The following is a 17697-nucleotide window of genomic DNA, read 5'->3' as shown; positions in this document are numbered from 1 at the left end:
TATTATGTGTCGTGGTGTTGTCCTTCTTGGGTCCCTTCTGTTGGGAGTTCTGTTTGCTTCCGTGGTCTGAGTGACTATTTCCTCCCCCAGTTTGGGGAAGTTTTCAGCAATTATTTCTTCAAATACACTTTCTATCCCTTTTCTCTCTCTTCTTCTGGTACCCCTATATTGCGGATATTATTCCTTTTGGACTGGTCACGCAGTTCTCTTAATATTGTTCGTATGTCTTTTTAAATCTGGTATCTTGTTTTCTTAGGGTAAATTCCCAGGAGTGGAATTCTTGGGTCAAATAGTATTTCTATTTTCAGTTTTTTGAGGAACCTCCATACTGCTTTCCACAATGGTTGAACTAATTTATAGTTCCACCAGCAGTGTAGGAGGGTTCCCCTTTCTGCACATCCTCACCAGCATTTGTTGTTTCTCGTCTTGTCTATGTTGACCATCCGAATTGGTGTGAGGTTATATCTCATTGTGGTTTTCATTTGCATTTCCCTGATAATCAGCCATGTGGAACATCTTTTCATGTGTCTGTTGTCCATCTGAATTTCGTCTTTGGAGAAGTGTCTGTTCATATCTTTTGCCCATTATTTAATAGGGTTATTTCCGTGAGTTCTTTATATATTTTGGGTGTTAACCCCTTGTTGGATATATCATTTACAAATATATTCTCCCATACTGTAGGATGCCTTTTGTTCTGCTGATGGTGTCCTTTGCTGTACAGAACATTTTTAGCATGATTGTAGTCCCATTTGTTCGTTTTTTATTTTGTTTGCCTTGCCCAAGGAGGTTCGTTCAGGAAAAAGTTGCCCATGTTTATATTTAAGAGATTTTTGCCCTTGTTTTTCTCTGAGAGTTTTATGGTTTCATGACATATATTCAGGTCTTTCATCCATTATGGGTTTAACTTTTGTGCATGCGGTTAGGCAGTAATCCAGTTTCATTCTCTTGCATGTAGCCATGCAGTCTTTCCAACACCAGTTGTTGAAGAGGTTGTCATTTCCCCATTGTATGTCCATGGCTCCTTTATCATATATTAATTGACCATATATGCTTGGGTTTATATCTGGGCTCTCTAGTCTGTTCTATTGGTTTTTTGGGTCTGTTCTTGTGCCAGTACCAAATTGTCTTCATTACTGTGGCTTTGTAGTGGGGCTTGAAGTTGGGGAGCATAATCCCTCCAGCTTTATTCTTCCTTCTCAGGATTGCTTTGTCTATTTGGTGTCTTTTGTGGTTCTATTTTAATTTTAGAACTATTTGTTCTACTTCAGCGAAGAATGCTATTGGTGTTTAGATAGGGATTGCATTGAATCTGTAGATTGCTTTAGGCGGGATGGACATTTTGACAATATTCTTCCTGTCCATGAGCACAGGATGTATTTCCAATTATTGGTGTCATCTTTAATTTCTCCCATGAGTGTCTTGTAGTTTTCAGGGTGGAGGTCTTTCAACAAAGTTTTCAATTTTAATGAAGTTCAGTTTATCTGTATTTTTCATTTTTTGCTTGTGCTTTTGATTTTATATCTAAGAAAATCATTGCTAAATGCAGTGTCACAACTATTTACCCCTTTTTGCTAAAATATGTTTGGCCAAATCCATTTTGATCCATTTTGAGTTTATTGTTTTTTTTTATGTGGCATGAGGTAGGGGTCCAACTTCATTCTTTTGCATGTGGATATCCATTTGTCCTAGTGAAGACTATTTTCCCAAATGACTATAAATAAGGGTTTATCTGGATTCTCTATTACATTCCAACTTGTCTATGCTTATACCACACTGGTTTTGAAAAAAGCCTATTTTTAATCTTTTTTTTTGGTATCATTAATCTACAATTACATGAAGGATATTATGTTTACTAGGCTCCCCCTTCACCAAGTCACCCCCACATACCCATTCACAGTTACTGTCCATCTGCGTAGTAAGATGCTGTAAAATCACTACTTGTCTTCTCTGTGTTGCACAGCCCTCCCCGTGCCCCACACACACTATACATGCTAATTGTAATGCCCCCTTTCTTTTTCCCCGCCCTTATCCCTCCCTTCCCACCCATCCTCCCCAGTCCCTTTCCCTTTGGTAACTGTTAGTCCATTCTTGGATTCTGTGATTCTGATGCTGTTTTGTTCCTTCAGTTTTTCTTTGTTCTTATACTCCACATATGAGTGAAATCATTTGGTACTTGTCTTTCCACGCCTGGCTTATTTCACTGAGCATAATACCCTCTAGCTCCATCCATGTAATCATTTTTTTAAAATAAAAGATTTATTCAGTGAATTGATGGGTGCAAAATGTATGGCAGAATATATTATCTTTTTTAAGTGAAGTGTTAATGAAACATGGCATACATAGAAAAGAATGCACAAATGATATGTCTACAGCTTGATGAATTTTCATAGCTTATTCCTTTGTAACCAGCATAGAGATAAAAACAAAGCAAAAAAAACAGAAAAAAATCATTATCACAGAAAGAATAGCATGATGCTTTTTAAAGTTATTTTTCCCTTCAAAATAGTAATGTAAAATATAGTTGGAACCTTATATGTTGTATCATCTTTAAAATTATTAAAGGTAAGTACAAATGTCTTGTTCCCATCCAGCAATCCTGACTCTTCACACTGAATTGTCTGTTTTTACAGGTGTCAGTGTCATTCAAGGATGTGACTGTAGCGTTCAGCAGGGAGGAGTGGCAACAATTGGACTGTGCTCAGAAAAGCCTCTACAGGGATGTAATGGTGGAAAACTATTTTAACTTGATCTCAGTGGGTAAGCACAGCTCTGCTGAAGATAAGGCTGTACCTGTTTGAGTGTATTTTCTTTCTCAATGGAATTTCTGAAATCTGTGGTATTTCTAGGGTATGTGGCAGTTCCAAATAAAGACTGCAGGGCATCTGACGTGTGTTATAGCTTTGTCCTTATTTTAGCCTGTGTTCTTAATAATCTCTTTAGAGTGTTATGAATATACCTCTCTTTCCTGTGAAGTTTTCTGAAAAGTAAATGGAACACTTTATTGTATAGCCTCTGAAACTGAGTCTTCTGTTATTTGCTGCTAATAGGTTGTCAAGTTCCCAAACCAGAAGTCGTTTTCAATGTGGAGAAAGGAGAAGACCCATGCATGTTGGTTGGTGAAGTCTCAAGGCCAAGCTGGCTAGGTGAGTAGGGAACTAAGAGCATGGGAGACAGTGTGCTTGAACTCTGCCATGATGGCAGCTCTGAAATTCTGCTGACAGTGTTTTCTGTAACATTCTAAGCTTTTGGGACTGTGTGGATAAGAGCTGATTTTTGGCCCCTTGGAAGTCTGTGTGCTACCCCCACTTTCAGAGGGATTGTATTAAAATAGCTAGGATCATGTTTTTTTGGTTTTTCACAATCACATCAAGGTCTTAAATCTTCTTCTCACCCATTCAGATACTCATAGGTGTACCTTTTAAGAAACTTACTGTGGGTCACACACCTGCTGGTTTCTTTTCACTTTCTCTCTTTTCCTTAGTGCTTTAGAACTGTCATCCGAAGGTGGCCTTATCTTATCATCTCCCATGCCTCTGCTCCTCCAACTGTTTGTTGGCTCTACATTTAGGGGAGAACTTTTTGCTGTGTGTGATATTAGTAATTATGCTTCCTGAAATTTTCTTTCTACTTGGCTAGTGTAATGCAACACTGACTTGGTCCTTCTGACTTATTTATTTAGATAAAAATTTACTTATTTTACATAAAACTGATTTATTTTGCAAAAAGTTTTTGTAGCTGGTATGCAGGAAGTTGAGGTAACTGCAGTTGATATGGTCACCAATGTGCTTAAGCCCCTCCTCTTACTTTATTTCTTTACACGTTTTAAGCCTCACTCCCCATACTCAGTGTTTATCCTCCCCAGAGGCGCCTGCTCTAGTACATTTGATACTCTCAAGGATAGAAAGTTTTTCTCTATCCTTGAATTTGCAGAATATTTGTAAGAATTAAGTTGGTATTTTTAATTTATAGGAATGGTGCATGCTATACATCCTACTCCTTTTCTTAATTTTTTCCCTCTTGCACTAGATGGGTTCTTGCTGCAATGTGTTTTTCTAGTTCATTGCTTCTGGTGGCTAGCCTTCCATAGTATGGATATGCACCACATTTCACTTCCCCAACTTCCCAGCTACTACACTCAGTACTGCAGTAATTGTTTCATGAACTATTCTTCTGGGAAATGAGAATTTCTTGGGGAAGGATGGTGGGATTGTTTTATCACTGGGTGCGCTAGTGATTTATTTGACTAAGTATGACCACAGTATTTTCTAGTTTGGATGTTTCAGTCTATAAACCCCTGAGTGTACAAGGGTATTAGTTTCTCTATACTGCCAAAAGTTCTAATAATTTAGATAATCTAATGGATTTTAAGTTTTAATTATTGTTTTAATTTGTTTTTCTAATAAAATATTTTGAACATTCATCATGTATCTTGTAATAGCTTCTGACTTCATTTTTCTTTACAGTTTTATTGAGATACAATTGACATACACCTCTGTATAAGTTTAAGGTGTACTGCATGATGGTTTGATTTACTTATATTGTGAAATGATTGTCACCATAGGTTCATCTAACATCCATCTTACATAGTTACCATAAAAAGAAAAGAAAGAAAGAAGGAAGAAAATTTTTCCTTGTGATGGGAACTCAGGATTTACTCCCTTAAGAACTTACATGTCCTGCTACTGTGTTAGCTATAGTCATGTTGGATATTATGTCCCTAGGACTTATTTATCTTACAGCTGGAAGTTTGTACCTTTTGATCACTTTCTTCCAATTCCCTCTCCCTCTCCCCTCCACCTCTGATCTGTTTTCTGTGAGTTTTTTTTTTTTTAAGATTCCACACATAAGTGAAATCATACAGTATTTGTCTTTTTCTGTCTTATCTCACTTAGCACAGTATCCTCAAGGTCTATATGTGATGTCACAAAAGATAGGATTTCCTTGTTTGTTGGTTGGTTGGTTGGTTGAATAATATTCCATTGTGTATATAGACCACAGCTTCTTTATCTATTCATCCATCAGTGGACACTTAATATTCCATGTCTGGGCTATTGCGAATTATGCTGCTATGAATATGGGGGTCCAGAATTCTTTTTGAGTTAGTGTTTTTATTTCCTTTGGATAAATAGCCAGAATTGGAATTGCTTGGTCATATGGTAGTTCTAGTTTTAATTTTTGGAGGAAACTCCATTCTGTTTTGCATAGTGGCTGCACCAGTTTACAATATCACCACCTGCACAGGGGTTCCCTTTTCTCTACATGCTCGCCAGTGTTTGTTATGTCTTGTCTTTTGGATGATGGTCATTCTAACAGGTGTGAGGTGACTTACTGTGTTTTAACTTGCATTTCCCTGATTATCAGGGATGTTTAGCAGCTTTTCATGCACATGTGGCCTTTCATATGTCTTCTTTGGAGAAATGTCCATTCAGGTCCTTTGCCCAATTTTTAACTGGATTGATTTTCTGCTGTTGAGTTGCATGAATTCTATTCTTCATATTTTTTGGATATAAACACCTTATCAGTTATATACAAATATTTTTCCCATTCCGTAGGTTTTCTTTCCACTTTGTTTATGGCTTCCTTTGCTGTGCAGAAGCTTTTTTTTTTTTTAATTTTGTTATCATTAATCTACAATTACATGAAGAACATTATGTTTACTAGGCTCCCCCCTTCACCAAGTCCCCCCAACAAACCCCGTTAGTCACTGTCCATCAGCATAGTAAGATGCTATAGAATCACTACCTGTCTTCTCTGTGTTGCTGTGCAAAAGCTTTTTAGTTTGATGTTGTCGCTTGTTGATTTTTGCTTTTGTTGCCTGTGCTTTAGTGTCACATCTGACTTCATTTTTGATGAAATGAAAGCTTCACCCCTTTCTTTTCTCCTTCTGCCCCACATCTGGGCAAACTGATAAGAAAGGTCAGGTGCTCCCTCCCTTGGCACTGGCAAGAAGTTGCATGGGGAAAATCAGCCTGGCCTTACCCTACAATTGCTATTAAAAACCCAGTCAGTCTCTCTTTCTTGCTCTCTCAAGTGACTTTGGACCTGCTTGGGAGCTTTCTCTGTGAAGACTCATTATTGAGCAATGAAACTTTCGTATCTTCTTGGCATGCGTTGCATCACCACTTTTGATATCTGAACCAAATATAGGGTTGTGTGTGTCAGCCTGGAACTATCTGTGTGTCTCAGGTTGAATCATGTGTCTCAATTCCAGCATAAGCTGTCACTGATACCTGGCTCAGGGGAATGGGTCTTTTCCCTGCTACTGTTGGTTGTGTGTCTCAAGCAGGCATTGGCCCCTGTTTCTAAGCCCTCAGGGAACTGCTGATACCTTGTGCATGTAAGGGCCCATCAGGGAGGAATATGTGGGGGAAGAGTGGGTACAGTGCCACATGTTAGGAGCGGATGGCTCACCTTCCAAAATGTCATATTCTGGTAATTGTTTTTTGCCTTTCCCTGTGACTCATCCTCTCAGACAATTCTTCCTGCTCTTTCTACTAATTATTCTCTTGTAGAAAATATCATTTAGATGCTCTTGTCCTTTAAATCACCTTTAGGTGATATCACCTAAAACCATGTCTATATTTTCTCCTGCCTTGATTTTTTCTAACCCTATTTAGATGTGTTGATTCCTCCCGACTTTTTTAAATGCTTATCTTAGATGCTGCTCATAGCTTTCGTTGCTTAAAGCATTGTTTATCCTGTCATAGCTATTATGACAAATAGAGCAAAATTCAAGTTATTACTATTATCCAACCTATGACAAATCTTCTCTCAGTTGGCTGTTAAGCTAAAGAAAAAACATTCCTCATATTTGCAATTCACACTTGTCTCCGTTTAATTTATGTAATTGTGTTTACTTCATTTTAATGTTTTTGCTCCTTTTTTTTTGGTTGTTGTTTCTGTAGAGAATATGTAGTAAAATTAAATTCTTGAATTTGTGTACTATGCAGAGGATGTTATTTTTCTCTATTTCAGAGAGCTTTAAAATTTTTTCTGCTAGGAGCAATTCAAAGGACGAATAATTGTTGCTGGAAAGGGAAGATGATTGCATGAAATGTTTTAAATTTCAGCCTTTGTGAATTAAGCATTTGTTATGGCACATGTCTGTGTCAGTTAAGTATGAACATGAGTGGCTCAGAATATCTGGTCTTTGTTGCTATCTTTTTTAAAAATTAAAGCAAAGAGAGCCTCCCTAGAGTTGCGCTGAGTTTGAGGTTAGTGTTCAGGGCATAGAATCCTACATGATGCATGATGAACAGTGAATTTTAACTAGAAACAGGACTAGAAAGAAAGCTTAACGGAGAAAAGGACAATATATGTTTGGAATCAGTAATAAAATATACTTCAGTAACTTGGAAAGATAACTTACATATACACATTTTGTTGGCCTGAATTATGACCCTTTTCTTATTGAATGAGTAGTTGAATAAGTTGTGACAGAGAAATTATACACAACTAAACTTACTAAAGGTGCAGATTTTTACATTGAACATTGCTGGTGGTAATGTAATTGTTGTCAGACATAATAATGTGTTTGTAGGCTACAGAAAGTGAAAAATTTCAAAAGGTGAAACTCCATGTTTAGGAATCCAGTATTAGATGCCCTCAGGATTAATGAAAGCCATTAATGTGAATAACAATGTAATAGGGTCAGAGACAGAATAAAATGGATATAGGGATAGACTGTGTCAGTATTAACGAATTCTAGTAGAATAAGTTAGTAATATTTTTCTTTAACATAAATATTTACTGAGGATCTACCATGTCTTATAGGCTACTCTGGAATTTAGAATATTAGTGATTCTTATTCTGAGCAAGAATGGTATTAGTAGTAGAATAAAGCCAAACTCCTGTCACTGAGAGACCCCAAGAAGCAGTCTTAGGGAACATAAACACTGACCCATCACATGGTAGTTCCAAAGTGAGCAATTCAGGTATGCTAGGAAACTCTGCTTCTGATGGCCTTTCAGAGACAAAGTTTCTAGAAAATAATTGTGCACCATCCCCTAGAGCAGGGATTGGCAAATGTTCTCTGTAAAAGCGCAGAAGTGTATTTTAGACTTTGTGAACCACACGATTGCTGTCATAACTACTCGGTTTTGCTGTTGTAGCCCCAAAGCAGCTATAGACAATACATCAATGAAGAGATGTGACTGTGTTCCAATAAGAACTTCATGGGCACAGAAATTTGAATTTCATATAACTTTCAGATGTCATGAAGTATTTATTCCTTTGATTTTTTTGAACCATTCAAAATGTAAAATCCATTCTAAGCTTTTGTGTACAGCCCTAGATTTAGTTTCCTGACCTCTGCATAGGGTGTTGCCAGCTGCATGGAGCTGTGTTGCTGCAGGTATAGAATAAAATCAGCAGGAAGAGAAGAGGATTTGGGTAGACACACCCACCTCCTTGACATTGGCCTTTTCAAAACAAATGTAATTTTTACTCACACTTGATTGGTGTGAACTGAATTATGTAGCTTCACCTAATGACAAATGAGGCTGGACAGATCAGTTGTTCTGAGGCAGCCAGGTGCTTGGCACTTAGTACTCTTATATATACATATATAGTTATATTCCATAGACAGGCTCTATCCCATTTCTCTGTGTTCACCCAGAATCTGAACTATTTGTCATTCCTTCTATATTCTGCTAACTGTTCTTTGTGTGTTTTATTTTCTTTCTTTTTTAGATGGGGATATTCATTTTGAAACTTCACAAAAAGGAATGTCTAAAGAAGTCAAAATCCAGTTTGAGAAAATTAATCTCTTCCCAAGAGATAACCCATATTCCATTTTAGAAGTATTGTGGCAAGATGATGAACAGACAAAGAGATATGAGGAAAACCAGAATAAAAACTTAAGTCATGTTTCCTTCAACAACAGGGAAACACCAGCTAATGAGAAGTGTGAATATAAGAATATTGGGAAAATAGTTCATGTAAATGCACACCTTATTCCTTCAAGAAAAAGACTCCATAAGTATGATTCATTTGGAAAGAGTCTGAAGCCAACTGTAAACTTACGTACATATAATACAAACAATACAACACAAAATCTTGATAAGATCATTGGATATGGAAATATTTTCACTCATACGAATTTTTATACAGAAATGAATGCTTGTGAATGTGATCAGTGTAAGAAACTTCTTAATCATACGCAAGCTCCCATTCAAGATGAGAAACTTCATGCTGAGAAGCACCTCTATTTATTTTCTGACTGTGTAAAAATTTTCACCAAGAAGTCACACCTCTTTGCACATGAGAGTATTTATACTGAAGAGAAACAGCATCATGAGTGCAACAAATGTGATATAGTCTTCACTCAGAAATCTCAACTTGCTGTACATCAGAAAGTTTATACAGGAGAGAAACCCTATATATGCACTGAATATAGGAAGGACTTTTCTCTCAAGTCAAACAGTGAAAAAACTCATACTGTGGAGAATCACTCTAAATGCAATGAATATGGAAAAGCCTTTAACCAGAAGTCAGATCTGCTCAGATGCCAGGAAATTCATACAAAAGAAAAATCCTATGACTACAATAAATGTGGGGAAAATGTCTTTCAGAATGCAAACCTCAGTATATGTAAAAAAACTCATACTGGAGAGAAACACTTTAAATGTATTGAATGTGGAAAAGCCTTTACAAGAAAGTCAACACTAAGTATGCATCATAAAATTCATACAGGAGAAAAACCCTATGAATGTTCTGAGTGTGGGAAAGCCTTTATCCGGAAGTCACATTTTATTACACATGAGAGAATTCATACTGGAGAGAAACCTTATGAGTGCAGTGACTGTGGGAAGTCTTTTATAAAGAAGTCACAACTCCATGTGCATCAGCGAGTTCACACAGGAGAGAATCCCTTTATATGTTCAGAATGTGGGAAGGTCTTCACTCATAAGACGAATCTCATTATACACCAGAAAATTCATACTGGAGAGAGACCCTATATATGTACTGAATGTGGGAAGGCCTTTACTGACAGGTCAAATCTCATTAAACACCAAAAAATTCATACTGGGGAAAAACCCTATAAATGCAGTGACTGTGGAAAATCATTCACCTGGAAGTCACGGCTCAGGATACATCAGAAATGTCATACTGGAGAGAGACATTATGAGTGCAGTGAGTGTGGGAAAGCCTTCATCCAGAAGTCCACACTAAGTATGCACCAGAGAATTCACAGAGGAGAAAAACCCTATGTTTGTACTGAATGTGGGAAGGCCTTCTTTCACAGGTCACATTTCATTACACATGAGAGAATTCATACTGGAGAGAAACCCTATGAATGTAGTGACTGTGGCAAATCCTTCACTAAGAAATCACAGCTGCATGTGCACCAACAAATTCACACAGGAGAAAAACCCTACAGATGTGCTGAGTGTGGGAAGGCTTTCACTGACAGATCCAATCTCTTTACACACCAGAAAATTCATACTGGGGAGAAACCCTATAAATGCAGTGACTGTGGAAAAGCCTTCACTCGGAAGTCAGGCCTCCATATACATCAGCAGTCTCATACTGGAGAAAGACATTATGAGTGCAGTGAATGTGGGAAAGCCTTTGCTAGAAAATCAACTCTTATTATGCATCAGAGAATTCATACAGGAGAGAAACCCTATCTTTGTACTGAATGTGGGAAGTCCTTCATCCAGAAGTCACACTTAAATCGACATCGAAGAATTCATACTGGAGAGAAACCCTATGAATGCAGTGACTGTGGAAAGGCCTTCATTAAGAAATCACAACTTCATGAGCATCATCGAATTCACACTGGAGAGAAGCCATATATATGTACTGAATGTGGGAAGGCCTTCACCATCAGATCCAATCTTATTAAACACCAGAAAATTCATACTAAACAGAAACCCTATACATGCAGTGACTTTAGAAGAGCCTTAGGCTGGGAACCACAACTCAGTATACGTCAGAAGTCTGAATCCGGGGAAGTAGAGTGCCCAGTACCACAATCATGGGGTGAGGATACAAAGTTGTGAGGTTACCGCATGACTAAGAAGCAGGAGGTAACCAAAGGCACCTTTCCTCTATCTGGTCAGAAGTGCAAGTATCTGGGTCACATAGCTGATTGCCAGTTACAAATCTGGGGAGACACTTTGGAGAAAGTGTTGGAGCAATGTATAATGGTCATGCCTAGTTGCTGGACAGATACTAGGACTGTCAAGCCCCCGCAAATAATATGCAAGGAATGACTTGGCAGTCTGTCTTGTCTCATGTTTTGGATAAGCAGCTTTATAAATTTAGGGCTGTTGAGTTTTTCATGCCCTGGGTAGGAAAAATAGTATTGACCAAAGGAATTTCTTCATAGAGTGCTAAGTGTCATTGTCTAACTATCCTAAAGACACTGATATCAAGGCAAAAGTGTAGAATGCTCAAGTCTATAAGGTAGAGAAGCCAGAAATTTTTGTGAAAATTGACATTAAAGACGCAAAGAAAGGACTCTCCTTTTTTTCCTTTGGGAAGTCACATTATTTATAGTACCTACTAGAATGTGGACTTTGGATAAAAAATTTTTAATTTACAATTTGACTTTGAGATTGTCAAATTAAAACCCCAGGCTTACTGAATATTCACAGTCATCTTTAGGAAACCAGTGTGTTACCTTGTTTATTAATTCCTTGCCCCATGGCAAGAGGTAACTTTCACTCAAGAGGTATAAAGTGCTCCCAGCCTGTATCCCAAAAGTGATGATGTAAGCAGTAGCCCCATAAATTACTTTTCACCATAGAACTGGCCTGAGATCATGGAACACAGGTTACAGATCTGGATATCAGCATTTTGAATTCCTAGCCTTGTCCATGGAAACCTATACTATTCACTGATTTTTGAAAAAGAAACAAAACACGGCTTTCAAAATCTAAAATTTTTTCTTTCCAATTTTGTTAATACATTCTCTATGTATTCATTACACATTAGGTTACTATAGGACACAACTGTCTTGCATTTGAGCTTGGTTTTTTGAGAAGAAATAATATAGTTACACATTTGGAAGAATACTCCTATCCCCTCCCAATCTCTACAAATTAATCTTAAGTTGTGTTTTCAAATCCTCTATATTGTAGACATTTTTGTCCTTTATCTGATATACTAAAAGAAGTATGTTATAATCTAAAATAATCATAAATTTGTCTCCCCTTTCAACTTACCATTTTTACTTTGTACATTTTGAGTGTTTTTAAATACACTCAAATTTAGAATTCTTATAGTCTTCCTGGTTAATTGAAACTTAGTCATTATGAAATGTCCGTTTTTATCTCTAGTGGTGCTTCTTGCCTTAATATTTACTAAGTCAGATATTAACACAATATGCAATTTTCACTTATTAAAGGGTGGTATAATTTAGTACTCACACCACTTTTTTGACAAGGTGAGGAATTAGAGCACTAACTCCATTTCATCCCTTCTTGGCTTATATGGTATTGATGTTAGGCATTTGAGTACTGTATATGTTTATGCAGCCATTGTTTCAGTCAGTCACTCAATCCACGTATATACTCTTTCATTACTTTTTTTTTATTACTTCTTGTCCTTTAAATTTCCCTGTAGAATCATTTTCCTTCTTACTGAAGAACAAATATTAGTGTTTCTTCTAGTGTGTTTGCTAGTGAAAAATGCTCTTTTTGTTTGTTAGAAATGTCCTATTTTGCCTTCATTTTTGAAGATACTTTTACAGAATGCAGAATTCCAAGTTGGCAGTTACTTTTATTAGCATTTTGGAGATATTTTGTTATGGTGTGTCTTTGATTGTTTTGTTGAAAAGTAAGCTTTCAATCTTTATATAATGTGCTTTTTTCTCCCTTCTTTTCCCTTGAAATTCATGTCTTTGTCTTAGGCTATCAACAATTGCACAATGATATGCAGTGATTTTCAATGGATTTATCCTGCTTGGGGTTTGCAGGGTTTTTTAATCTGCAGCTTATTGGAGGGTTTTTGTTGTTGCACATTTGGGAAATTTCTAGCTATTATTTATTCAAAGTGTGCATCTACCTTCCTCTGCTTTGTCTAGAGATAGTCCCATTATCTGGATCCTCTGTTCACCTTTTTCTATACACATCATTGTTTCTCTTGGGTTTTGGTGCTATGTTTTCTCGTATACCTGGTGATTTTAAATCAACCAGCAGACACTACATATTAAAAATTGTAGAGTGATAATTAGATGGTCTGGATTATATCATCTTCCAGAGAGGATCTGCCTTTGCTTCTAACAGGTGAGTAGGTGAGAACACTGGAAATCGATAGCATTCGTCTAGTTATGTATTAAGATTATTTGAAACTGATCTTCAGTCCCTGTGAAGGCTCATCTTTTTTTATTTCCCCTCAGTCTTATTATTAAGACTTAGGACTTGGGAGACTTATCAGGTCCCTCAGACTTGGAAGGACCTTTTTTCTAGTATTTGTCCCTTTATAAAGGCCAATAAATTTACAAAAAAACTCAAACTTTCTTGCCCAATTTTGCTTTAAGAATGAATTAGGAAACACCTCTTTTTAATAAACATTTCCAAATTCCAGAAGCTATGTCTTATCTCTTATTCCTACATTTTCTCTCTTGGTAACTGTCCAGTGTTATCACAAAATTTAATGCATTTAATGTGTTCTTCCACCTTTTTCAGTTCTTAAAGGAAGTACTGGTCCATATAGTTTTCAATTAGCTGAAATAACTGTTTCCATTTAAGAAGTGTGGAGTCCAGAAATGTTTTTTAAATCACCAAAACTTTCCAAATTAAAAATGAAAATGCTCTGATTTGTGATAATTATTTTATTCCCAGTTTTTGTTGCTTAAAGGTGAAGGCATTCATTCTTTAAAGTTAAAGACTTTAGAAACTTTGATACGTAAGAGAAAATCCCTTCTGGTCAAATTTTATGATAGTAGCTGCCAAATTTTAACAAAAGGAGGTGATTGACTAAGAGCCTCTCAAATTTCTTTAATAATAGGGTTTTTTCCTTTGGATAATTAACATAAAATGAGGTTAATGAAGACTGGTCTAAGAGCCCAGGGGTTGAATATAAGAATTTCAAAGATTAATAGGATTACTGAGATAGTGATTCTCAGGGACATGTTAAAAAAATAAAATTCTACCAAGCCAAAATAAAAGATAAAAAAGGCAAAAAGACACTTTACCTTTTGTTAGCACAGTATTAATATGTAGTAGAAAGAAAAACCTTCTTTCATAGGCTTCCATTATCTATGTCAAGGGACACTTGGCAGTCGATCAGGGAGCTGACGGTGGACAGTCATGAGCGGGATGGGGGCTGGATCTCAGGGTGGGGTTCCAAGGTGGGGGTGCACGGAGGGCGTGCAGGCTGCGGACTTCACCGAGAAGCACTGTGAATCAGACATACCCTTTCATGCCAGTGCTGATACAGTTCATTTGTATTTACAGCAAAATTATTTTAAAAGTTCTACAATCTAATAAAAAATGAACTTTTAATTTTTCAGAAAGGAATTTCATTCTGTGAATAAATGTAAGAAAACGTACACTCAAAGCAGTGTTTAATTATACATCAGATAATTCATAGGGGAGAGTAGTATTTTTGTCTTACTAAATGCAGGTAGGGCTTCATTCACAAATCATATACTTTATTACATAGCATATATGCTGGAGAGAGACCTTATGAATACTATCACTGTAGAAAATCATCCACTGAGAAGTCAACTCCCTGAACATCAGCATATTCACGCATGAGAGAAATAACAGGTCAAATCTCATTATGCACCAGAAATTCATTTTGGAGAGAAAAATCTGTAAAGGGGGACTGGAACCAAACCCTTTACCTGGGGGTTATCAGAAAATTTCTGCTGAGACAAAAAAGTCTCACATAAGTGAACCAATTATAAATTACTCGTACTACAGAAAAGCCTGTGATTATTGTATATGCATATTATATGTCAAAACCACCTTACTGGACATGATAAGTGAGAAGAATAGGTATTCTAAGAATACATAATTTTCTTAAAATGCCATAAAATTCATATGGGAGGAAACTAGTTTGGTACAGTAGAAGTCCTATAGAACCAAATTCCACAAGAAATAGAAGCAAATCCATAAATAATTCATTGTATTTATTGGTTTAATTTCATGCCTTTGTCTCTAGAACCAATGATGACAAATAGCCCAACAATTCCTTTAATTGAAAATTTTTTCACACACGTGTGTGCACACATAAAACTGCATAAGTGTGACTTCTGGAATATATTTTATCTCTTGCATTTTGTACTTTCTCCACTCATAGTAACTCCAGCCACACCAACAGGTTGTCAGCAGATAAGCAATGCTAGTCAGCTTCATACTGTTTCTTTCACAGTCCATACACATTAATACATTATCTGTGCACACATGTGTTTTCATTGTCAGTGGGATTGTATACATGTTTTTGCATCTTTTGTACTCAACAATAACTTTACTAGCTGAAAAGTGTCTGATGTGGACACGTTGTAATCTGTTCAACCACCTTGCTACTGTTAATTCACATTTTTGTCTATAGGAAAAGTGGTCTGATAGCCACCTCCAAGAGGTGGCACAGATAATGGCTTAGTGGGAAGGCATAATCAAGCCCTTACCCACTGGGGCTTTTTTTTTTTCCTTTGTAACATACTTCCAGCAGTGAGATGAGTAGATTGAATTGTCCTCTTTTAATAGAAATTATCCAGATTTCTTTGGAGTAAGATGGTAGCATTTCATATTTCCAGTGTTAGCATATAAATGTACTCCTTCTCTGTGAGTAGCTGTTTTTATAAGTTTTATGATTTCAAAGTGATCACTAATTTTATTAATTTGCATAATATACTTCTTTACATTTAACTTGGTATTCTTTAAGTTGCCTTCATACGCCACTTATATTTATCTTTTTGGATTGTCTTGTCAATTTGTACCAGGTTTTTATATGTTAAAGATAATAACTCCTTTAAAAAGGGCTAAGCTTGTCTCAACTTTGTATGTATTTCTCCATTCACATAATTTTTACATGTTTATGTCTGTCCATTTTTTTACATTTTCCAAACTAGTCTTAGTTAAGCTTCACATAATATGGGTTTTAAAAAATATTTTTTTTAAATGAATATTTTGTATGTTTTGGGAAAGTTATTTAATTTTTTTTAGACGGGGTTAGCCACTTTCACAGTTACAGATCATGTTGGTTTGCTGAGCAATTCTAATACTCCATCCACCCCTACTAATTTCACTAGAATCTTTTGAAAATGGCAGTGGCCAGATGCTCTGACTCAGGCCTGAAGAAGCCAAACACTGGGAAATGTGTCCTGGGAAAACTTGCTTTTTTAAGAAAAGGGACAGATTTAGCTAATGGGAAATGTCCATCAAGAGTGGGTAAGCAAAATGTGGCATACCCATAAATGAATGCTACAACACTTTTCAGCAATAAAAAAGAATAGACTGCTGGTGTATGTGACAACAGATTAATTTCAATATCATTTTGAGTAAAATGCCAGATATAAAAGTTATTTACTGAATGATTGCATTTATATGAAATTCTAGAAATGCAAATAAATTGTGAAGTGAAAAAATTAGATAAATGGTTGCCTGGGACTAGAGGCTGAGGAAAAGATGGCAAACAAAAGGATAGCAATCTTTTGGTATGATGATCTGTACTTTTGTTGTGTTGATTTCACAGATGTACAAACTCAAAATGAATTGAACCCTAAATGGATGCAGTTTACTGTATGTAAGTTGTTACATGAATAAAGTTGATTTGTAAAGATAACATGAAAGGATTCATATCTGATTTTATTCTGTTTAAAGACCAGGTAATTTTATTAGTTAAAATTATTTAAATTAATTAAAATTATTCCAAGTCCTGAAGATAGTGCTTCCCAATAGGTTTTATTTCTTTTCATTGCTCCATCGCAATTTTTAAAATTACCTTCACCATATGACCATCATAATAAATACAATACAAAAATGAGGAATTATTGACTCATGTCACTTAGACGACCACAGATGCAAAAATCCGAAGTAACATTTTAGCTCATAGAGTCTTGCAGTATAAAAAATGAAAATGAGTAATGATTTTAATAAGATTGAGAAGTGATGGAATATCAAGGAATTAGGATAATTAAAAGAAAAGCAATGTATCGGTATTTGTTGAAAAGGGATCATCAGTTCAACATTCTTTACTAAAACAGGCATGGTAGAAAACCTAATATAATCATTTCTTTAATAGCAATGACATTTTAAATGAAATAAAGTTGAATTAAAATCAATAATTACTGTTTTCCTCTTACCATTATTATTTCACATAGTATTAGAAAATAGGGCATGTGAAATAAGATGAGAAAATTCAAGTATTAATATAAAACAAAATGAATAGATTTCAGTGGCAGGAGGGTTTAAAACAAATTGTGTGAGAATATAATCTTTATTGACAATATATGCACTTGCTTAAAACATTAAAAACATTACCAAAGAATATATAAATATATATATATTTAATGTCATATATATATAAATATATAAAATACTCAAAACATTACCAAAGCAGTAAATAGTACCACCACTATTTGACAGCTGCCACAATTCCTCTACCATTTATAATGTTTAAAATATGGGCAGAAAATTGGCATGTGATTAGTCTGGATGTTAACATACCTATATTTTGTATCACTGATTTTTAAAATGTTTATATTATAGATGTTATATATATACATTAATAATGGAC

At 35.8% G+C, this 17697-nt stretch overlaps 1 protein-coding gene across 7 annotated transcripts in view; it reads left to right on the top strand.

The window, feature by feature from the left end:
* Positions 1-16743, top strand: part of ZNF484 (zinc finger protein 484) — a 214710-nt gene extending 197967 nt beyond the window's left edge. For all 7 annotated transcript variants that reach the window (XM_057498434.1, XM_036896905.2, XM_036896902.2 and 4 more), the window contains exons 3-5: positions 2631-2757; positions 3048-3143; positions 8692-16743. In XM_057498434.1, the coding sequence (XP_057354417.1) occupies positions 2631-2757; positions 3048-3143; positions 8692-11006 (2538 nt within the window). In that variant the 3' untranslated portion in view covers positions 11007-16743. The remainder of the gene's footprint in view (positions 1-2630; positions 2758-3047; positions 3144-8691) is intronic.
* Positions 16744-17697: the final 954 nt, after the last annotated feature.

Source organism: Manis pentadactyla, chromosome 3 (assembly GCF_030020395.1).
Source record: "Manis pentadactyla isolate mManPen7 chromosome 3, mManPen7.hap1, whole genome shotgun sequence".
NCBI lineage: Eukaryota > Metazoa > Chordata > Mammalia > Pholidota > Manidae > Manis > Manis pentadactyla.
This window is presented reverse-complemented; position numbering and strand designations above follow the sequence as displayed.